This window comes from Lipotes vexillifer, unplaced genomic scaffold, assembly GCF_000442215.2.
Source record: "Lipotes vexillifer unplaced genomic scaffold, Lipotes_vexillifer_v1.1 scaffold324, whole genome shotgun sequence".
NCBI lineage: Eukaryota > Metazoa > Chordata > Mammalia > Artiodactyla > Lipotidae > Lipotes > Lipotes vexillifer.
The window spans coordinates 557,933-582,398 of record NW_006791816.1 but is presented as its reverse complement, the minus strand read 5'-3'; the positions used below and the strand labels follow the sequence as shown (position 1 = coordinate 582,398).

Here is a 24,466-nt window from a genome sequence, read left to right as displayed (position 1 = left end):
AATAGACTTTAACTCAGCTTCTCTCTTTGTGAAAGGAGGGGACACTGGTGAAAAAAGCCTGGATTTTTGGCTATTTTGCTTTGATCTATCCCTAGTACAGAAGGAAGCCAAGTATTGCACCAGCCTGCACTGCACTCTGCTATTGTTCACAAGTGAAACTCATTGTTTTCTTAATTTAGAAAGCAGCCAATTCTTACTCACCCTATCCTGCATACATGCAGCCTCACCCATGACTGTGGATGGGGATGGGAATCGTAAGCATCAATAAATTCACTGAGGGCTTCCCTGGTGGCGCAGTGGTTGAGAGTCCGCCTGCCGATGCAGGGGACACGGGTTCGTGCCCCCGTCTGGGAAGATCCCACATGCTGCGGAGCGGCTGGGCCCGTGAGCCATGGCCGCTGAGCCTGCGCGTCCGGAGCCTGTGCTCCGCAACGGGAGAGGCCACAACAGTGAGGGGCCCGCGTACCGCAAAAAAAAAAAAAAAAAAAAAAAAAAAAAGTTCACTGAGACTTTCACATCCATGGTGTATCCCTACATCTTGGTGTCTTTATGAATGTTATTTGACTTTATTCACTCTGCTCACTAGCCCCAATCTCACCCCACACCCATTTCAGCCCCCTGATCGGGTGGGGAAAGGGTGGTGCAGACGTTGGTCAGGCACCGAGAGGATGAGTCAAGAACAGAGAGGAAATAAGACTCAACAGCCTTCCTTTCAGCCTTGAGACACTTCCTCTTCCTTGAGGTTTCCTAATTGGCTTCCTCTAATTCCTATTTTCTTACCGCAAAATTAAGTCATCTCTGGTGCTCAGAGGAGCCAAGTTCTCTTGAGACAGCTGGGGGAGAGAGCAAATGAATGAGGTGTCTGATCATTATAACCAATATTTTCAGGCACTAATTGAGGAACTAGTTCTTGAGAACCCGGGTATTGGTGAGAAAGCAAGAGAGTGCTCCAGTGTTATGTTCTACTTGCTTTAAAAGTACTTGATAAACCTCAACTGAGATCCGTGAATTTCACCCAGTGTGCAAGTCATCCATCGTGGTGAAACAAAGGCAAGTTTCAAAAATCAACCATAGACAACAGACTAAAACATTTTCAAGATTAAAAACTCTGCAATGATGTCTTTCAGGTGCAGAGCAAATTTCATTCCAGTTTTCATGGTCCATGTACAAAATAGATGCCTAATAAATAAATAGTTAATTCATTTAAGATGCGGGGAGGGGCTTAAATGGTATGATTAAAGAGGGTGGCACTGAGAAGTTATCAGTATTTCTTGAGGGTCAGTTGAAGCATCAGACACCAAAGAGTATGTTCCTGAGCTAGCTGGCACACACGCAAAATACCAAGGAGCAAGAGGGGAATTCACTCAAAGGAGAAGTGGGAATCAGAGGTAAAAATCAGGAAGACATTTTCAAACAACTTCTCCAAAATAATTCAACAAACGTTTATTGGGCCTCTTCTAGGGGTAAGCAGCTGGACTGGCTGCTCTGGAGACACACAGATGAACCAGATGGGGAAGAAAGTTCAGTGGGGAAGAAAGAAAGATGAAACCCAAATGAGAGCAATGCTAACAGGAGGCAGCACATGCTATGTAAGGTCGTGTCCAAAAAAGCGCTGCAGATGGGAAATGACTTTGGCCAAAGGGAATGCAAGCCGCCTGCTGAAAGAAATATATCCGAGCTCAACTTGGGAGGAGAAGCACTCTGACAGGTGTGTTCGCTGTTAGGAACAGTGTGAGTGGCACCATGATGCAACATGGACTCGGGGTGGCAAGAACAGAGAAGCAGAGGAAGAAAAAAAAGAGCCTGTGTTTAGGGCATGGCAGTGGCTTAGCTTGACTAGGACACAAAAATGTTCTGGAGTACAAATGCAGGGAGGAGGCCTTGAATGCCAAGGAAAGGAACTCTGCTCTGGTTGGAAGGCAGTGGGGAGACATTTGACGTTTTTGCGTAAGGGAAATGGCATGATTAGAATTATGCTCTCAGAAGATAAACTTGGTGGCAGTATTTATGATGAACTTTAGATGGGGATATCAATCAAGAGGCCATTGCTAATAGAACCAGTGACCGTTTGTGAAGGCCTGAACTGGGGTGGTAGTTACGGAAACGGAAAGGAAAGAAGATGCCAGAGACTTTTTAATAGCTCTCCGCCCATTATAAAAAGTGATACACTATTCATAGCAATTACTGTTTGTAATAGGCAAAAACTAGAAGCTATCCAAATGCCCATCAACAGTAGAATGGAAAAATTGTGGTATATTCACACTATAGAACATCACATAATAACGAAAATGAATGAGATACAATTACATGTGACAACAGAGATGAACCTTCCACAATATTGAATGAAAGAAGCCAGCCACGAAAGAGCACAGCCTGACTGATTCCATTTACATAAAGCACAAAAACAGGCGAAAGGAATCTATACTGTTGGAAGACTGGACAGTGGTTACCTTTGTGGAGGCAAGAAATGATGGAAGTGAGCGCAAGGGGGCATCTGGGTTCTGGTAACAAGCGTGATGAACAGACTGTGATAAAACTACAATCTGACTTTTGTTCTCCCACTCTTCCTTTCATTTTTCCTGCCTCTAGATGAAAACTCGGGTATGCTCCCTTACTTTTCCATTCCTCTTAGATAATATGCAGTGCTACGGTTACTTTAACAAATGCAGTATCGATTCAGAAATTAGAATATCCAGTTCTATACCAATAGATTCCAAACAGCACTGCATCATTTGTATTCTGTCAGCTTAGGTCAGCTTCACACTAAATCTTCCAGTGGAAAGGGGTGGGGGCATGGTTGACTCGTCCTCCCTAATCACTCCTGGCTCAGCTCCACCCTGACCTCCTTCACACCCTCCACATGCCCCGCCCCAGCCAAGGTGGAGGATGGGCAGTGGAGGATAGGTAAGGGTGGGTGGCTCAATGCTTTCTAGGCCAAGCAGATGTTTATAGCTGGAGTCTCTGGTGAGCCTGACAGATGGTTAGGGCTGATGCTTCTCCGCTTGGCCACTCTTCTAAGGCTCTTCAGTGGTTCTCTGCAGATATTTTGAAGATGGAATCAACACAATTTGCTAATTGATTAGGTATGTAAGTAGGGGGAAATGAGCAGGAAAAAATAACATAAAGTAAGGCAGGAGGTCCCTCTGTTGGGGTGAAGATGAATTGTTTTCACCGTGGTTGAGTAGAAATGCTCAGCTGCAAATGTAGAATTGGACGGAAAGCAGGGGTAGAGATGGCTCCTTCCTCTGAGAAGTTTGGCTGTTAAATTATCCCCAGGGAAGCACAGTTTTGTCAGGCTAGAAGCCAAAAGGCATTGTAGTTAGATGGGGGAATGAGCCCATGGAAAGAGATTAACTGAGAAAACAACTTCTCAAGTTAGCAAGAAAGGATAGTATGGAGGCAGTAGAAAAAGTAACCTAGAAGAGGGAGAAAAGGGTGAGGAAAGAAAGTTGCTAGAAAGGGCAAAAATTGCTGAAGAGTCTCTTAACAGATGGCTTTTAGTTCCTGCTTAAGTCATCTGCTGAGAGTGAGAGTGGCCAGGTTATGATTCAGGACTTAGAATCATGAGTGTTGTACTATTATTATTATTTTTAAATAAACTTGGAGCTCATTTGAGACTACTCAAACTACTACTCAAAAATATGGTCTGCAGCCTTGGCATCACCAGGCACACCAGACCTGAATCAGAATCAGCACTTTAAACAAGATCCCATGTCCATTAGAGTTTGAGAAGTACACTGGCACCGAACAGAAGAGGAAATGGAGGCTGCAGGAGATGAGCTCTTCTCAAGTTAAGATGGCAAAAGTTGGGAGAGCTCCTTCGGGGAATTAACAGGGAATTCACTGAAAGGTGAAACAAAGGACCTTCAAATGGGAGTGAAGTGCTAGTGGCATAATTTCGTGACTTTTCTAGCAATACCATATGGCATAGGAGAGGAGAAAGTGGAATGGTATGGGGCTACCCAAAGTTTGGTTTAGAATTGATAAGATGGGTACCGCAGGAGGTGAAATGAATGAAAGACTCTGAAGGATTACTGAAGTCATCCATGAAATGAGTGGTTTGAGGATGGAGTGGGGTGAGCAACAAGGCAAGTGAAGCCAGATGCAGATGGATAAGAGAGGCCTCTAGGTGAGGAAGGAATAGGCCTAAGAACAGATCTCGGAACTGGTGGTCGGAATGAAGGAGTGGAGCAGGTTAAGGAGGTTGTAGGCAAAATGAAGAGCTCCAAATCTGATATCCTGAAAGTGGAGCACTTTTAAGTAGTTAGAAGATCCAGGTTGGCATCTCACAGGGGGCCGAAAATCATCAGAGTTTAAGTGGATAAGAAACAATGAGACCAGAATATGGATGGTGTTGAAACCTCTGGGGATAGTGGCAGTGGGAGTGGGAAGGAAAAAAATCTACTGACATTTATAAAGCACAAACTGTTCAGTACTGATTTCCTCACAGAAACCTCCCTTGCTGTATCAAAGAACAAAAAGAGCCAGATGATTTACTTAAAAAAATAAAAAGCTCTCTATCTGTGTCAAGCAGCAAAACTTCCTCAGGCTTTCTCTTCAAATACTTGGTCTGACCAGAGTTTATTTCTTTAGGAGTTGGAGATCAGAGGGCCTAACTTGGAAAAGACCCATTTCTTCAAGGATTTGAGAACTCCTGCCAGAACAGGGCTGAGTGCCAAAGGACACGATCCTTAATTTGAACCAGTAGCTATCATCAGGGTGACAGCTTCCTGGAACACAAATTTCCTTCTGAACACAGGAAACCTGGAGGAATAGTTTGTGAGTATACAACCATGCAAGTAGTATTTTACGGTATACAGCAATGCCCTAGCTTAACCTGACTGCCTCGTTTTATGAATTTATATTATGATGTTCAGAGTACATGAGGAAGAAGTGATAGAAGACTACGAGAACAAGGAAAAGTTTCATTTTCTGTCAGGTGGGAAAAAACCTTATTACAAGAGAGCTTATACAGAATGAGTGATCCTTAAAAAAATTATATATACGTGTGTATATATATATGAAAGACATATATGTTTATAAAAACTTAATAGCATTAGACTACTCAGCTTTGGAGCAGAGGATAAAAATATTCAGCTTTGGATTCTAGGACAAGGTCACTGAAAAGGGGAAGAAAATACAAGAATGATTTATTTTTAAAGAATTAGTAATACACTATATCTTAAGCAATGAGTCTAGGTGAGGGACTTACCTTTTGGACAACCTGCCATAACCACTTCCAAAGGAACCTGTTTCATTCAGCTTTGGATTCTAGGACAAGGTCACTAAAAAGAGGAAGAAAATACAAGAATGATTTGTTTTTAAAGAATCAGTAATACAGTACATCTTAAGCAATGAGTCTAGGTGAGGGACTTACCTTTCGGACAACCTGCCATAACCACTTCCAAAGGAACCTGTTTCATGGATGTGGAGGCCCCATACTATCCTCCCAGGCCAGGATGCCACTCTGCCCCAGAGAGCCAAATGAGAAGCAGAATTGTCAGGGAATTCCAGACACTGACATTCTTTGTTCTGATGCAGTCATAGAAAGCACAAGAAATCTTTTAATAATGGACTTTCATAAACAACAAGGACCTACTGTATAGCACAGGGAACTATATTCAATATCTTATAATAACCTATAATGGAAAAGAATCTAAAAAAGAATATATATATATATGAATTACTTTGCTGTACACCTGAATCATTGTAATTCAACTATACTTCAATTAAAAAAATTTTTAATACATAAAAATTAAAAAAAAGCAAAAAAATAGACTTTCAATATTTAGATGTGAACTAAACTTGATACTTAGTAATGTTCTAGCCCAGCTGAGACTGATAGGGCATTCTGAACTGGTCTCCTTAAAATGAATTTATGTCTCTACCATATTAGAAATTGTGATTTCTCAAGTATTTGCTTCTTGGGCTGAATTTTAACTAACATCAAAGAGATTAATGAGGTAATCATTTAAATATGGATGAAATTAATTCTACATCAACTTTCTTGTCAGAAGCTATCAGAAACCCTTCACATAACACTGCTATTTATAATAAATTATCATGGTTATTTTAATAACTTAATCCATTTGATAACAGTGTACTTCTGAGAGTACTCTGGTAGCAAAACAATTTTTAGCTGTTATCGGTGACGAGATAATTGTCTTCCTGTTTATTTCAATTCCTGGTTGAAGGCAAGTTGTATATGTATAGTCTCTGGAAGCATCTGTCAGATCAAGTATTGCCAACAGAGACAAAACTTGGGGAGAAAAGTCCTCAGCGAATCTTTTTTTTTTTAAATTTATTTATTTTACTTTTATTTATTTTTGGCTGCATTGGGTCTTTTGTTGCTGTGCGCAGTCTTTCTCTAGTTGCGGCGAGTGGGGGCTACTCTTTGTTACAGTGCACAGGCTTCTCATTGTGGTGGCTTATCTTGTTGCGGAGCACAGGCTCTAGGCGCGTGGGCTTCAGTGGTTGTGGCACATGGGCTCAGTAGTTGTGGCACACGGGCTCAGTAGTTGTGGCTCGCAGGCTTAATTGCTCTGCAGCATGCGGGATCTTCCCGGACCAGGGCTTGAAACCGTGTCCTCTGCATTGGCAGGCGGATCCTTAACCACTGCGCCACCAGGGAGGCTGCCCTCAGGGAATCTTGAAACACCATAACAGAAACATGATAAGAGAAAATTAAAGATTATTTCTCAAGATTTACTGCATTTACTTACTCATTGATGTTCGCGTCTCCCGTTTTTTGTTTTTTTTTAGACGTACACTGAGAGAATATTCTCACCATCTCCCATATTTTCTTTCATCCTGCTGGTTTGAATGGCTTCCTCTAAGTAGGTCTCTGAATGGAACTTCCTTCATTTATATCACATGGACTCAAGCTCGTCATTGGCTGGGATAAGGCAGGGAACGTTCGGTCTCTCTCCTCCACCCCCACACCCCACCTCCTGCCCAGGTGCCTTTTACTCACATCCTTTCTTTTTTTAATTTCATTTATTTTATTTATTTATTTTTGGCTGCACTGGGTGTTCGTTGCTGCACGCAGGCTCTTCGTTGCAGTGCGCGGGCTTCTTATTGCGGTGGCTTCTCTTGTTGCGGAGCACAGGTAGGCGCGCGGGTGTTCGTTGCTGCACGCAGGCTCTTCGTTGCAGTGCGCGGGCTTCTTATTGCGGTGGCTTCTCTTGTTGCGGAGCACAGGCTCTAGGCGCGCGGGCTTCAGTAGTTGTGGAGCACAGGCTTAGTTGCTCCGTGGCATGTAGGATCTTCCCAGACCAGGGATCAAACTCGTGTCCCCTGCACTGGCAGGTGGATTCTTAACCACTGTGCCACCAGGGAAGTCCCTTAGATCCTTTCTTATCTTTGTTCCCCTCCGGCCTCCTGTAGGGCTGTGGGCTTTAGAGGTGCCTCATTTCCCCCTACCCCTCATCCTCCCATCTAATTCCCACCTAGGGTTGCCAGACGTAGCAAATAAAAATATAGGATGCCCTGTTAATTGTGAATTTTAGATAGGCAGTGAATATTTTTAGTGTAAGTATGTCCCTGCAATACTTGCGACGTGCTTATACAAAAAATTGTCATTTATCTGAAATTCAAATTTAATTGGGAGACCGTATTTTATCTGGCAACCCTACTGTCACCCTGGGGTTATAGGAGGCTCCAGCAGCTGCCTTGTCCCACTTACTAAGAACTCTTAGTTCTGCTTAAGTCCCAGCCCTGAAAGAATGCAAATCTAAATCCCACAATTTCATCAGAGTGGTCTACGTTCCTCCACTCCCAGTCATTCCCACAAGGATTCCCTTAGATGTTTCTCACTCTAGAAATTCCAAGTTGCTGAAGGATGGGCAAAGTACCTGATCTAGATTCCATTTAGCTTTGCCCTCAAGTATCCCGATAATTTTGATTTTTAGCAAAGATAAGACTCACCATGATGGGCCAGAATTCAGGTGCCTACATAACATACCCTTGCTTTCCATGCCTGCTCTAGAATGAAGCTATCAGGGAAAAAGAAATCTAATGTGAACACATATGCATTTTATAGCACCTTAAGACAGTTGTTTTAAAAGCAAGAAACCTGCTAAAGGAACAGGGAAGCAGTAATTATATTTAAGTGCAAACTTGAAGTGAAAAATTCATTTAATGTGAAGAACAAGGCACCTGAGGTGAGGTAATCCCAGCGGAGCCCTGAGAGAATGAGCTCAGACTTCTCCTTTGAGATTTTCTCTTTACTGGGTCTGAGAACAGCAGGAGGAAAAGAGAGTATAAATTCAGGAGCATGCCAGAGGGAAGCACAAAGCATTTTAGACATACTTTTCAGTGGCAGAGTTAGTGCCCTTTCAAAGCTTTCATTGTTCATGGCTGGCCAACTTTAAAGATACTCTCAATCCAGGGCACAGGTTTTTAAAGAATTCCTTCTTCCCACTGTGTCTGGGACCTTGAATTAGACAGGTAGCTTTTGTCTCACTCAGGTGATCAGAATACAAAAGGCAGCCTAAGTGTTGGGTACCAGCTGCCTCCATTCAGAGAATCCCTGAACTCTCCAAGGTCCCGTGTCAGTGCGATTGATTCTGAGCGCCCTAGAAGTGCCCCGCTCCCGGACAAATGACAGATGCACCTCAATTCACCTCAAGCAGAAATTCGGGTTTTGTTTTGGAATGGTATTAAAGAGTTCAAAAATAATGTAGTTTCCCTAACATAATTTTCTACCCTGATGAGCCACCGTGGAAACGTGGGCCCTTGAAGAGGTTGTCCTGCCTTTTCCCTTCCTCTCATCCTCCCCACTTTCTCTTATGTGGCTAACAAAGTTTCTAAATCTACATACCGGATGCTCTACCATTCAGTCTGTCTGAGTTTTTATGAACTACTCTAGTCTAAGTTACAGTGTACAGTAGAAGAAAGGCTATTTGACTTGAGAATCAGAAGAGCTGGGTTATGGTTGAAATGTCTCTACTAACTAGCTGTGGGATCCAAGAGAGCCATTGCATCTTCCTGGGTCTATTCCTGCTCTATAAAATGTGACTGTTGGACTTTATGTTCTTCAAGGTTCACTCCTGCTCTGAAGTTCTACGATTCTTTTTGTATCCTCTCCCATCTCTAGAGCAACTTGTGAGGAATTTGCATTAAGCTTTTAGACAAGCTTATTTAACAAATGCTTTCTTTCCTAATTTTCTTAAAACTAGGATAGTTTCTTAAAAATAAGTTTAGCTCGCTGAAAGCACAGTGTTCTAAGTAGGTAGTTCATGAAATCTAGAAAATAAACAGGTTGGATTTATGAGAGCTTTCCGATTCTCAGCATCTTTCAATGCCCTCAATTTATCAGGCACTTGTCTGGAAAGCCCCTTCCTCTAGGGGGCAGCAGTGTTGAATCCAACAATGGCGTAAGGAGGTAAAACATCCCCTCCTCTGTTTTTCCTGGATTGTCTCTCTGTGCATAATACACACCTTACTTATATCCATGTACATTGTTTGATATAAATGAACTCATTGTTTTTTCATGTAAATAACTTTTTTATGCTAACATACTTTTTTCAGTTATGTTGTTGTAAATGCATCAATTTTAAGTGTTTAGTGTGATGAATTTGACTAATATATACATACACCTATGTCAGCACCACTCAGAACTTTCCATCACCCCCACAAAATTCTCTTGTGCCCTTTTCCTCAGGCAACTAGTATTCTGATTTTTATCACCATAGACTGGTTTTGTCTGCTCTTGAATATCAAACTGTATAGTATGTATGAGTAAGGAAAGAACTGTTATGAAGTGTTACAGACACGAATATTTTCAGCTAAAATCAAGATATAAGCTGCCTAGCAAGGGAGTAAAACAGAGAGGCAACAACTTACTCACTTTGGTAAAGTAAGTCAAACTTGATAAAATGAAAATAATCTATATACTTTAGAAAGCCCTCATACCAAGTGATGGAATTAATAGTGTTCACAAAATGTTGAATTAGTCTGGAAAAGGCATTATAGGATGAAGAAGAAACAATCATAATCTAAAGAGAAGGAATTGCCCCCTTTCCTCCAACCCAAATCATTGGGTGATAAGTAAAAGTTGCCAATACACCTCTGACATCTGGGCCAGCTGATCAGAGAGGACCACAAGCGATTCAGTGTGGGAAGGAGATAACATGTAGAGGATGAGATGATATCAGAAACAGAGAAAGGGTTTACAAACAACCCAGAGCCCAGGGCCAGATGGATTGGTTCTGCTATTGGTGGACCTGGAAGGTAGCAAAATGGATACCAGAAGACCCTGTTGCCCAAGTAAGTGGAATAGCTGGCTCAATAGGAGAAAGGTAGGTATCACTCTGCACCAAGTTCCCCAACTTTGGATAAGCCTCAAATCCTAACAAATGTTAGGGGGAAAAATGCAAGGGGTTATGAAAAGATATTATATCTTATTTAATTTAAAAAATCAATTTATTGATATGCAAACCAACTGGACCAAACTGGATCAGACAGGACAGAAGCAATGCTCTAAACAAGCATCAACCACCAACTTAAGAGCTCTGATGCCAACCAGGAGGACACCCAAACACAAGTTTAGCGTGGGGGTAAGAGTCTTTATGTCTTCCGGTGAAGGCAAAGCCATTTGGTTGGCACTTCGTAGGCATATCTTTCCACCAGGTCGTCATCATAAGGTATGTGCCACGAGTCTCCCGTTGTTTGCACCACGGTGTCATAGATGAGAATATGCTGTTGAATTTAAAAGGGAACCACACGTTGAGAACAACACTAAAGGAATACCTAGCCATTTCCCTTTCTCTTCTGACAGCTTCTCACTTTGCTTCAGAGATGTATTCTCTATCTTACTTAACAATGGATTTTGAAAGAGCAGCTAACTCTGTGAAGATGAATGCCGGGGGTGGGGGGCCGTAGGGGGTGGGATAAATTAGGAGTTGGGATTGACACATACACACTACTATATGTAAAACAGGTAAACAACAAGGACCTGCAGTATAGCACAGGGAACTACACTCAATATTTTGTAATAACCTATAATGGAAAAGAATCTGAAAAAGAATATATATATATATATATATATATATATATGTATAACTGAATCACTTTGCTGTACGCTTGAAACTAACAGAACTGTTAGTGACTGACTGTATCTCTGTGGTAATTTGATACCATATTTCCTGTAAATGTTGTTTTATATATTTTTTGACCACTGGACCATATTTATCATTGGCTAGTGTATTTTTCTGTAGTAACTCGCCTTTAGATTTTCTCCCTTTGCTTTCACACAGGAGGAATCCTTGTACTTACAGGTATTTAAACTAGAATCAAAAAAGAACTCAACTGAGACTGTGCCACAGCAGTGGATTAAACAGGAAAAAGGAGTTATTTAGCACAAATAGAAGTTATGATGAGCCATAAGGAATAAGGAATTCTGAGCTATTGCAAATAAACAGGAGAATAAAAAACACATATGAGGATTTGTAATTGATGACATAACTGATGTTACAACTGATGACATTCCAGGTGTTTTCAATATGTCAATTAACGTGGGGTTGGCCTATGAAAACTTTGCTCTGGCAGACTCTGTGTTTCTAGGATCTGGGTAATTCCAAATACCAAACTAAAGCTGAGAAAAATAAAACATTGAGGGACTTCCCGGGTGGTTCAGTGGTTAAGACTCTGTGCTCCCAATGCATGGGGCCTGGGTTTGATCCCTGGTCAGGGAACTAGATCCTGCGTGCATGCCACAACTAAGACCCAGTGCAGCCAAATACATCAATCAATCAATCAATCAATCAATATTTAAAAGTAAAATAAAACATTGAGAACTAGTTGCAACATTCTTTGACTATGCCACATTCTTACTATCTACTTGGCTCTGCTGACATTATGTAGAGAATAGGTAACATACCTGAAAAGTTATTTTGGATCCCGGATGCCTACTAACAATTGCCAGTTGATGTCCCTGCTGCCACTTAAAGAACAGGCGTTGGGTCTTGGCATCAGGCAGACAGGCCTTGTGGTCCCGCATCAGATCTTTTGTGATAAACTTGCAGTGGTCCCCCGAGTGCAGTGTGGCATACAGAAGGAATGGATCGTCCTCTGAGCTGAGTCAGGCATAAGAAAGAACACAATCAAGCACACGCCCAAAGAGGCAAAGAATAGCATTCTTCACCATGCTGTTTTCTTACTCTGCTTTCCTCAGAAGTGTTCTGCTTTCTTAACTGACATGATCTCAGTGATACGTAAGAGCCGCCTGCAAGTCCTAGCTGGTAGACAATACTATCTAGAACACAGATGGAAGGCCAAGGGGAAAGGAATGCTAATGCTAGGGATTCTTAGCAGCTCAACTGGGCTCTCCCACTAGAATGGAGAACTCTAACAGTAATTCTCTCTTCATACTCAAAAGCTGGGTCTCTGTGTTCCCAGGGTGTGTTTCCTATCTGCTTCATCCACCACAGAGCACACCTTTCCCCTTCTCCTTTCCTCACTCGAATTCATAGTACTAACAGGGCAGGATGACAATTTCTTGCAAAAGTAAGGGGCTGACCTCAAAGCGGAAACTGGTTATCCCCAAGCAGCTTCTGGGTAGTCATCCTGATCAGCACCCAAAGGCATCTCCAACTTGAGAAGAGCCAGGAGCACAAAGCCTCCAATGGGCCCTCAACATCAGTGCTGACCACTTGAATACATGTGCTGTAAAAACAGCGGTGGCTAACTTGGCTCAGGAGATTTGGACAGCAACATGTGATAAGCCCTATGCCTTGATCCAAATGACCCGAAGTGGACCCTTTAAAGTTTACCTTATACTGACGTATTTCAAGTGAAATGATAAAACAACTGGGATCTGTCTGAAAAATCTCCAGGAAAAAGAGAGAGGAAAAGAAAAGAGAAAACATGTGGAGGTTGTATGGAGCAAGGTTAACAAATGATGGTGACTGCTGGAGCGGGGCGACAGCCACATGGGGATTCACTATACTGCTCTCTCTACCGCGTGGTTGAACAGGATTCTTCGGCACATTAATGGAAAACAGAGTTAATGTTACAAATGTAAATACTCAAATCCAAAGCCATAGAATGTCCCTGAATCAATCTTTACAACTGGGTCGGGAACTTCAGTGTATGCAATAAATACAGGCTCCAAACCAAACATGAGACCAATTTCCAACAGACTTCCTGGTTATAACACTGCATTTATCCAGTTCTTCCACCTAAGAAAAATCATGATGATGGTGACAGCAACAAACATACACGCCTGCCATGTACTTGGTGCTGTATGATTTGCAAGTTATCTTCTCATTTAATCCTCATGAGGGTTGCGTATGAAGAAAAGAAAACACAGAGAAGGGAAACGCCTTCCCAGACAGGAAGTGGCAGGGCCATGATCTAAACCTGGGTGGATTCATTCCCAAGCCTGAGCTCTTAAGGTTTACCCAGTATTGCCTAAGGTGACTGCATGAAGAGCATTATTATTGTCTTATAGTCCTGGAGAGATGGAAGCACCCCCATCCCATGAATAAATAAAAGGACTTAGCTAAAGAAAAATGGGATTTGGTTTGGGATCTGAAGGAGGGGTTAGCTTCCAGCTTTGTGCACTGAGTGCCATTTGACCTTTCTTTTTGGGGGAGGAGGGGAACGCGCTGTGCAGCCTGCAGGATTCTTAGTTCCCCGACCAGGGATTGAACCTGGGCCACGGCAGTGAGTGCTGAGTCCTACCCAATGGACTGCCAGGGAATTCCCCTATTTGATCTTTTTAAGAAGAAATGATTTGGGGAATACTGACAAACCTTGAAGTTATAACATTCAATCTAATGAAACCTAGACTTGGGGCTGAGGTGCGCTCATTATCCATGCAAAGTCGGAAGTAAACCTTTGTCAGCATGAACAGTGTGAAGACCTAAACGCATGCTGAAAGTTAATACGTGCTGTTGTGGATCTGTGCTCCTTCCGATCAGCTGCTTTTTCATACTCTGTGGACACTGTATATTTTGTCACTGACCATGTTTTCCATGTTCCTTTGGCTTCCTGGGAAGCTGTAGCTCATAGCAACATTCCCTTTATATTGAGAATAAAATCCAGAGCCCACAAGGAACTCTGCAATGTGGTCCCTGCCTTTTCTCAGACCTCAGAACTGACTACCTTCCCTCTTGCTGCCCCCAGCCCATCCACACTGGCCTGCCAGCCTTCCTCATTCCTGCCTCAGGCCCTTTTCAACACTTGCTGTTCCCTCTGCCTGGTACCTTCTTCCCACCACCCTTCCCCCTTTCTCAAATGACTCACTCGTTCCCTTCAGATCTGCCCCCTCCCAAAGGCTTTTTCCACTCCCCTCTGACCTATCCCCAACCTAGTCCCCTTCCAGCTCCTTACTCTGCTTCATTGTCTTCACAGCTTTGATCACTGCCCGGAATTACATTACCTGTTTACTTGTTTACCTGTTTACTGTTAAGTCACAAGAGGGCAGGGACTTGGTCTTGTTCACTGCTGTTTCTCCAAGAACACAGAAGGTGCTCATATTTGTAAAATATTTGTTAAGTGATCTATTTAGGAATTTATGGCATGCATTCTGTGTACTAATCTCATTTTGGGCTTTAACTCATTTCTCCTTTAACCTGATTTCCTCATCTATTTAAGTTTATCCTGCTGTAAAAACTATATTTTTGTAAGCTGTCTCAAATTTTTTTTTTTGGAATGAGGCTGAGTATATATACATACGTACACACACTTTTAAAAATGGCAAAAAAATAGGTAACAAGCAGATGACTGGAGCCTAGTGTAACTCACTTAATAACTTCAATACCTACATGTTGTCAGCAAAAAAAAAGCTGGCTTGCTTTTGCACCTTTTCCATATCATCCTTCCTCCACCGGGAATTCTGCTTTAACATATGCTTCCGGCCCAGGACCAGCACTTGAAGATTCTGCTTGGCTAGTTGAGAGACCACATCCAGGAGCTAAAAAACACAAAGCCAGTCCCCAAGAGGGTCAAGGGAAGAATCTCAAGTAAGGGGATTGATTCTTGCAGATGGTAATCTCAATGGTCAAATAGTCTTTTTCGGTAAGAGGTGAGAAAACATTCCTTAAAATAACAGTCCATCTTTGCAAATAAGCATGAGGAAAATGCTCCCTTGTCATAACTTAATGTCTAACACCTGCCCACCGGCCAGGCTACACTGGATACCTGGGGAGGTTTCTAAGCATAGACTGCGTTCCCTAGAGCCCATGGGGATAGAGGTAGGGGGACTAAGAAGGATGGGGTTTGGTTCATACACACTCCCAACCTTGTTTCAACCCAAACAGCTCAGCTTTTGTATACAGTATTTATATATTGGTATTCTGCATAGGCTTTCATTTGAGTAAAGGGTTCTACTTTATTTTTTAAAGTTTGTAAATGGCCAGAATACTGACTTTTCAGTCAACTTTTCCATGACATGACTCTGCTGAGACTGCTACCTTTCACTGAAATCCCTTTTTCCTCCCAAAGGTCTGTCAATTTCCATTCTCTAGCTTATTTTCCACTCAGTGAATCTACTCCCCATTCTCTCCACTTTCCACATGTCTTGTGCGCACATGAACTCCTCTCAAAAGTTTACACTGGGATTTTTAGTAAATCTAGTACTTTGGTGAGCTTGCTTACATTCATTCTTTCATAAGGAAAAGTCCATAGATTACTTTTATATACAACCTATTAAACTAAGCTATTAATGGATATTCCTAAGTATAATATGTAAAAGCTAATGAAAAACTATAACTTAAGTTATATAATAGTGTATTGGAAGTATAAAAGTTCTGTAATTTATAAAAACTGTTGGGCTGGGACTTCCCTGGTGGTGCAGTAGATAAGAATCTGCCTGCCAGTGCAGGGGACACTGGTTCGATCCCCGGTCCGGGAAGATCCCACATGCTGCGGAGCAACGAACCCCAAGTGCCACAACTACTGAGCCCACGCACCACAACTACTGAAGCCCGTGTACCCTAGAGCCCATGCTCTGCAACAAGAGAAGCCACCGCAATGAGAAGCCCGCACACCACAACAAAGAGTAGCCCCTACTCACCGCAACTAGAGAAAGCCCATGTGCATCAACAAAGACCCAACGCAGCCAAAAGTAAATAAAATTTTAAAAAAATTTTTTATTAAAAAAAAAAACAACTGCTGGGCCTACGAAAATCACAAGTTGAAAGTCACTGAAGAAATCCTTAATTTTCTTGGGTCTTGGTTAGAAAAGGCATTTTCTTTAGTCTAGCTTCCCCTTACTCATAAATTTCTTCCCATGTAGACTTTCAGGATATTATTTAAAATTCTCTGATCAATAAAATTTCATTTATTTATTTGGTCAGTTGTCAAATATTGCTTGAGTACCTGTTATGTCTAATACACATGCAGACTCTTGTTAGTCTAATAATGAATTAACAAGGGCTGAATTTTTAAATTACTGTTTAATGCTTTGGATTTATGTATTTTTTTGGCCCATCCAACTCCATTACTAATCTTATTATTTTAGGAAACAGTAGTGAGTTTTATTATCACGAATTCTTAGTTCTAGAATTAAAGGACAGAATAGACACAAGTTGGCCACTGAATGTGAGCTGATACTCAAGCAGAGAAGTGTATCAAGACCAGTGTGAGGACTCTGACCCAAAGCTTTATGACCAGTAAAATAAAATTCTTCCCTTCAAAGCTATGAATAATGGCTTCTGTGTTCATTCAACAGTTATTTCCCAGGCCTCTCTATGTATAAGGCACATGGTAGGTATCACAGCTTACAAAATTTTGAAAGACATGGCCCCTGCCTTTAGTGAGAGAGTGCCTAATAATTTTCTTACCCAACTATCAAGCCTGGGAAGATGTATATGCTGGCTCTACATATACTGGATGGTTAATAAACATTTTCTGATTAGCTGAAGAATATGCCTACCTCTATTTTTAATCTATCATAAAAGTCACTCATTATTGAAAACTTGAAACATATAGACAAGAAGGTGAAAGAAGAAATCACTCATACCTCACTACCCAAAGACGGCTAACATGTTTTTGCCAGTCTATTTATTCTATGCATTTTTACATAATCTTATAAGCCACTATTTTAAAAGTTGGGTTAGGGCTTCCCTGGTGGCGCAGTGGTTGAGAGTCCGCCTGCCGATGCAGGGGACACGGGTTCGTGCCCCAGTCCGGGAAGATCCCACATGCCGCAGAGCGGTTAGGTCCGTGAGCCATGGCCGCTGAGCCTGTGCGTCCGGAGCCTGTGCTCCGCAACAGGAGAGGCCACAACAGTGAGAGGCCCGCATACCGCAAAAAAAAAAAAAAAAAAAAAAAAAAAAAGTTGGGTTAGTAATTAAAAGTAAACATCTTCACTAAAAAAGTTTGGTTCATGGATTCAAACACCCCAAAAGACATTGAGAGTACATCTCCTTCAAAGTGCATTTATAACATTCCTTTATTAAAGCTATGCTGAGATTACAGATTATTTTCAACGAGCCCAGATACACAATGACAACTGGATTCATTAAGAGGAATGATGATTGCTTTCTAAAAATTCCTATATGAATTCCCACAAAGTTATTGTAAAGATACAAAAAAAAAAATTCAAACAAAACCAATTTTTGATACTGATTCCATGCATTTGAGAAGACATGGCTTAAAGAAAAACACAATTGGGTCTTCACATCTATACCTTGGTTTAGATAAATAGCCTTGAGTTTACTAATATTAAGTTAAAGGTAGGGGCCCAAGGACGAGCAGAAAAGGCTTAGCCTGAACTACTCTGAGGCACCATCTTGTGGCTGAGAGGTCTCTACTAGTAGCAGCTCTCTGAGAATGATGCAAACAAGGGAGAATAAAGACACAGGAAAGAAAGATGAGTGTACGGAATAGAGGCACTTGCCTGAAATTCTGTGGACAATCTAGCTATGAGCCTACTTCCTCTGGGGTAAATTCCAAGGCTGGGTCCAGTGGGCTGGATCAGAGTCATAGGTATACTCAGAATAGTAAAGAAAAAGTAAATTCACCTTAATTCTATGTTAGATCAAAAATAAAATGGGGAGAAATTTCCACTTCTGGGAAGATGGAGTGGATGTACTTTTCCCTATTTCTTCCACCACGTACAACTAAAACCCCAGATGTTATATATAAAACAAACATAAGACTTTGAAAAGTAGAGACAAAAAGGTAGAATGGCTAGGGACCTTGGGACATGAGGAATGACATGTTGGTGTTGCTTGGATTTCCTTTTTGCCTCATATATCCTATACTTGGAGATCAAGAAGCCAGCAACCTGGAAATGCAGACAAATGGATGCAGACAAATGGATGCAGACAAAAAAAGACCAACAAAGGCCAGTTCTCACTAGCCAAAGGACCAGAAAAGACACAGTCTAGCAACACAGAAAACCTGCTGGAGTGATAACACCAGGAGACTGTGATGTTATATGTGTGTGTATGTGTATACACATGTAATACCTAGAGCAACCATTAAAAATGCTATACAGGGGCTTCCCTGGTGGTGCAGTGGTTGAGAGTCCGCCTGCTGATGCAGGGGACACGGGTTCACGCTCCGGTCTGGGAAGATCCCACATGCCGCGGAGCGGCTGGGCCCGTGAGCCATGGCCGCTGAGCCTGCACGTCCAGAGCCTGTGCTCCGCAACGGGGGAGGCCACCACAGTGAGAGGCCCACATACCACAAAAAAAAAAAAAAAAAAAAAGCTATACAAAGAGTATACTCAAAAACATTATGATTAAAAAACAAAACAAAATACCCACTATAGACACATAAAAATGGAATTCTGAAAAAAGTTAAAGTAGCCCACAGGAAGGCAGGAAAAATAAAACAGAAACAGAAAACAGAGATGATAGAAAACAAAAAATAAAATGGCAGGCATAAGCCCTAACGTATCAATAATAACATAAAATATAAAGGGTTTTAATACATCAATTAAAAGACAGAGCACATACCAGAATTTTATTCCTTTTTAAGTCTGAATAGTATTCCATTGTGTGTATATACAACATTTTGTTTATCTATTCATGTCGATGGATATTTAGGTTGTTTCCAAAACCTTCCTTCCTGAACTTATCCTGTAATGAATATTCCTATATATGAGGCATATTGATTATAGCTATCTTGCTGGAAGAACTGGCATAGAACTTCTAATGTTTGTAGACATCAAATCCCAAAGACTTTAGAGTTTTGAAGATCTACAGTCCACACAACTCAGGAAATGTCAGAGACTGCAGAGGGGGAGGTAAAAAGTTAAGAGTAGGGAGAGGAAGTTACACTTGCTATTTAGGATTACTCAGAAAAGCTCTTGCTCTCATTGGCCTCTCCCACCTCTCAGGCAGCTTTTCTATTTCCTGAGCATCCCTATGCACTTATTTCTACCACATGTAGCTCTGCCAACTGTATTTTTACCCTAAGCTCAGGAACTACCTTTCAGCAGTTTTATGCCAAAAGTAAGTCACTTATGAGTAATGTCACTTATGAATTAAAAAAAAAAAAAACCCTCTTATGTATTCCTACCAGCGACAAAACAAATTAGAATAGAAGCCAAACCAGAAAATGTTTGCACCAAATATTAAGCTGCAACTTGTTTTTACTCTCCTGGTTTTTGGAGAATCATCCTTTAGACATCTTAAGGAGCAATGTGGGAGGGGAGGTGGGTGAGATCTGATTCCAGCTTAACCTTGAGATACTTAGTACCCAGAGTTCTGGAATCAATTTGGAATTTTAAATATTCTCTAGAATCAGCTGTACGGTGCATTTTGCTCTACTGTGTGGCTCAGATTCCAGACCCCTTAGGCAAGTCCAGAACTGTCCTCACCATCTCTGGGTTCTCCAGGTTGAGAACATCCCAGAGTGGATCTTTTTTTTTTTTCCCCTTTAGTATTTATTTATTTATTTATTTGCTTGCACCGGGTCTTAGTTGCAGCAGGCAGGCTCCTTAGTTGTGGTTTGCCAGTTCCTTAGTTGCAGCACACGGGTTCCTTAGCTGTGGCATGCAAACTCTTAGTTGTGTCATGCATGTGGGATCTAGTTCCTTGATCAGGGATCAAACCCGGGGCCGCTGCATTGGGAGCATGGAGTCTTCTTTTTTTTTTGCGGTACACGGGCCTCTCACTGTTGTGGCCTCTCCCGTTGTGGAGCACAGGCTCCGGATGCGCAGGCTCAGCGGCCATGGCTCACGGGCCCAGCCGCTCCGCGGCATGTGGGATCTTCCTGGACCGGGGCACGAGCCCGTGTCCCCTGCATTGGCAGGCGGACTCTCAACCACTGCGCCACCAGGGAAGCCCCAGGGAGCATGGAGTCTTAGCCACTGCACCACCACGGAAGTCCCCCAGAGTGGATCTTGGCTTCTGTCATCAGGACTGCCCTGAGCTCAAGGAAACTCTTCCACATCTCTCTCATTTAAACCTAATCCCTGTTTAGAGTCTCAAGAGGAGGATGGCCTTTTCCAGGATACCGACCATTCTGTACACATGGATATTTGTCACATACTCCTTTATGCTTCCTATGAAGGCCCAGTTTGGTCCTGGATGAACCCTGAAGACGATAAGTCAGACACAAAAGGACGAATATTGTATGATTTCATTTATACGAGTTACCTAAAGTAGTCAAATTCACAGAGACAGAAAATAGAATGGTGGTTGCCAGGGGCCAGAGAAGGGGAAATAAGGAGTTATTGTTTAATGGGTACGGAGTTTCAGTCTGGGAAGATGAAGAAGTTCTGGAGATGGATGACGGGGTTGCACAACAACGTAAAGTACTTACTGCCACTGAATCATACACTTGAAAATGGTTAAAATGAGACGTTGTACGTTACGTATATTTTACCACAATGAAAAGTTTTACTACAGTAAATTTTAAATATAAACAAAAATGAGCAGAATAGCATGATGTGCCCGTCACCCAGCTTCAATTATCAGGTCATGGCCAATCCAATTTCATCTATATCCGCACCTACAACTGCCTCGGTTTATTCTGAAACAAATCCTAGACATCATATCATTTCAACTGTGAATATGTCAGAATGTATTTCTAAATATAAGGACTCTTAAAAAAATAAGCATAATACCATTATCACATCTAAAAAAATTAACAATAATTCCTTAATATCAAACATACAATCAGTATTTATATTTGTCTAGGTTACATGCTTTTTAAAAAATTAGCATCTAAAATAACTCCATACATTGCGATTGCTTGACTGCAGTTAAAGAAATGCAGAGGCTAGTCTAATGGAAGTTCCCACATTTAGATTTTGCTAACAGCATCCCTGTAGTAACATATTCTCTAGTCTTTCTATGTTTCCTATAAATTGGTAGTTAGACCTAGAGACTTGATCAGATTCAAGGGTTTTTTTGGTATGTATGAGTGTGTGTGTGCATGTATACATTTAAAATTGTGGCCCTGATAAAGTGAAAAGGTCAGTTCATTCATCAAAAATGAACGACAACTTCTCTGTCAGTCACTAGGCAGAGGGTACTGGGGATGCAGATACCGATATAAAGACACATTTATCCCTAGCCTCCAGGAGGTCGCAGTCAAATGACTGTAATGTGATGTAAAACGTGCTAAGGAGGAGGACAAAGAATGGGCACTTAAATCAGACCAGGGGTAGGGAAGGGTGGTCAGGGAAGTCGCCACAAAGGAAGTAACAGCTGAGCTGTGTTTTCAAATGAAGCAATCCGGGCAAGGAATGGGAGTTTCCAAGGACAAGAAGCAGCATGTTGAAGGTGGGGGCTCTTTATTAGCGTGCTGAATTCAGGGAACCACCGAGGTGTGGGAGGTTGACACAGGGAGTGTGAGATATAAGGCTGGAAATGATTGTAGGGGTCAGATCACAAGGGTCCGTGTAAACCATGATAAGGAATCTTTTACCACCTGAAAGCAGTGGAGAAAAACAAAGGATTTAAACAGGAGCGTGACATGACTACCCATTTAGAGAGGTCAAAATTGTGGATTGCAAGAAGGCTGGACTAGAATAGGGAGATCAAGTAAGGGGGCTTCTGCAGTAATTCAGGTAACAGATAATGAGAACTGAGGTGCTGGCAGTAAGGATGGAGAGAAGAGAGCCCTCTGTGAGTAAAGCAGAACTGATCAGACTTAGTCATTGACTGAATGTAGGAAACAGGGAGAGGAATAAACCAAAGAAGAGTTGGACAACTGGATGGATGATGGCAGCAAGACTATGAGAGGGTCTATGAGAGGCGGAGCTCGTGATATCCCCAGGCGGGAGATGCCCAATGGGCAGCCAGTCAGGTGACTCATTTAGGAGAGTGCTTTGAGATAAAATGAAGATTTGGAGTCATCAGGAAACACCTATTGGCAGGAGCCATCAGCGAGTGGGAGAGGTCTAACAGACTCAGAAGGAAAGGAGCAGAGGATGAAAACTGAGGAATACTATTACTTAAAAGATAGAGTTATAAGAAAAGCCATTAATGGAAGCTGAGGAATGGCCAGAGAGATAGAAGAAAACCAGGAGACAGTGACCAGTCTCTCAGAAAGACTAAAAGGAGCGTTTCAAGAAGGAAGGAGAGACGAGGCATCAGCGCTACAGAAACACCAAAACATGGCCTGTGCCCCAGAGGCAGCATTTTGATGATGCCATGGGGGGCAGGATGGCGAATTCACTTGGTTTCCTAAACTCTCTATATAAAGCTGCAGTCTGCTTTGTCCGGAGACAAGACAGTCGTCTTACAAGCACGGGTCTTTTTTGCTTACCAAAAATCATAATCAATTATGCTTTTCATTTCAGATACTGAGTGGTGTGGCCTCTTTAGAACCTCCAACCTTCCAGAAGCTTCACTGAGTAAGGAGGAGGTTTTGTTTTTGTTTTTTTAAGATGGAAGAGACTTGAGAATGTTTCTATTCTGGTCAGAAAAAGTCAATAGCAAGGTAGAGGCTGAAGATACAGGCAAAGAAGGGATAATTGCGAGAACAAGGTTCTGAGAAAGGGGGAGATCTAGAGAAAAGGCGATGAGAATACCTCTTGCACCGAGGTGAGTTTGAGCACAGGCTCGTTGGTTTGATTGCGTGTTTGGTGCACCTGTGTGCGGTGAATACGTCAACAAGTGAGGTCATTCCTCCTGATAGCTTCCATTTTCTGTGTGCCACACGTGAGTCAGTGGCCCAGGGAGGCTGGAGGGGGTGGTAGAGGAGGCTTGAGGGCTGCCTGTGGCGCAGATGAGATGCAGCTGGCGCGAGACTGGGAGTGGGAGCCGAGCGGACTGCGGATGTAAAAGCGCAAAAGCTCAGGCGAGGCTGGAGGTGGCAGCAGGTGGGACAATGGGGAGATTTACAGCCCTCTGCATCCTGGCTGCAGTGTGGGATAATGATCTGGATAACAATTGATCGGCTGCCCCTTGCTCCACGTAAACATTTGGTCAAAAGGCATTTCCAGGTGGAACCATAATGGAAACATCAGTCATCTAATATCACTCTCCCTATCTATTTACTATTAAAGATACCAGTCCAAATTGATATTTACATAGTATAAGATCTGTGCTTTGGCGTTCTGGCCTGAGTCAGGAATTCCAAATTCCTATCTCATTTATTTGTTCAGATCTTTTTAATTCTAAAATGTGAATAAGGTGCCCCGACCCTCCTTAACAGCGTTGTCATTTATCAAGTCATCATCAACAAACATGTAAAATGTCATCACTTGCAATTTCTATAATGAAAAGATTTTTGGAGAAATTATCTCCAAACCACCTGGCTTTCAGGGCAGGCTCTCTCTGACAATGTCTCTTCCTTTTAATGACTTCAGGAAACACCTAGGGGTCTATTTGATAAGGTGGTCCCAGGGGGCTGCATTTTAGTGCTGAAGTCTGTTTCCTTCCTCAACTACCTCTCTCTCCACCTTCTGTCCAACCTCCCTGCCCCCCTTTAATGAATCAGTGAGGGAACTGTGAGAAGCTCTACATATCTTAGCCTTAGGAGCAGCCCCCCAATTCCTTCTGCTGTTAGAGGCCAGCACTCCGTGGACACTGTACCCAGTGTCATTCCCTGGCAGCTTCTGATGCTGCTATTCGATGTGTGAAATGAATGAGTGTCAATTGCTCTCAGGAGCCAAGGAAAGTTTGAAGATTCTTGCACTCAGCCCTGGATAGTTTTCCTTAAAGGATCTGATATAGAAAGGGAGCTTGATTAAAGTAGAAATTATTCTCCCTGGAAACAGAAGCTGTTATAGGTGCAAATTGCAACCAGGTAGCATGTTTGAGGAGCAAGGCCTCATGCACTCGATGGGTCTAAGCTTTTGGAGGCCTCACTTTTCTCAAATAAAACCATGCAAGTGCTCACACCAAGGAGGACATGAGGTGATTTCATCTTTGACCTGCCCCCTCTTTACACACACACACACACACACACACACACACACACACACACACAGGTAGTTCAGCACCTGAGCTGGGGAAGGAAAGCAGATTAATTTTAAACAGAATGTTAGCATTAAAGAGACTATTTTGAGTTATTTATAAGTAGAAAAACTTAAAATTCCATAAAAAAT

The 24,466-nt window shown here is 42.2% G+C and overlaps 2 protein-coding genes across 4 annotated transcripts in view; both read right to left on the bottom strand.

Moving 5' to 3' along the window:
* Window positions 1-5,513, bottom strand: part of PSMA6 (proteasome 20S subunit alpha 6) — a 33,796-nt gene extending 28,283 nt beyond the window's left edge. Inside the window, exon 1 of the mRNA XM_007464823.1 lies at window positions 5,378-5,513. Coding sequence (XP_007464885.1) covers window positions 5,378-5,423 — 46 coding nt within the window. The 5' untranslated portion in view covers window positions 5,424-5,513. The remainder of the gene's footprint in view (window positions 1-5,377) is intronic.
* A 4,951-nt stretch (window positions 5,514-10,464) lies between these two features.
* Window positions 10,465-24,466, bottom strand: part of PRORP (protein only RNase P catalytic subunit) — a 134,053-nt gene continuing 120,051 nt past the window's right edge. For 2 of the 3 annotated variants that reach the window (XM_007464821.1, XM_007464819.1), the window contains 3 exons: window positions 14,772-14,920; window positions 11,882-12,077; window positions 10,570-10,701 (listed from right to left, as the gene is read on the bottom strand). In XM_007464821.1, the coding sequence (XP_007464883.1) occupies window positions 10,570-10,701; window positions 11,882-12,077; window positions 14,772-14,920 (477 nt within the window). Of the gene's footprint in view, window positions 10,702-11,881; window positions 12,078-14,771; window positions 14,921-24,466 lie in introns of all 3 variants that reach the window. The other variant, XM_007464820.1, reaches the window with a different exon arrangement.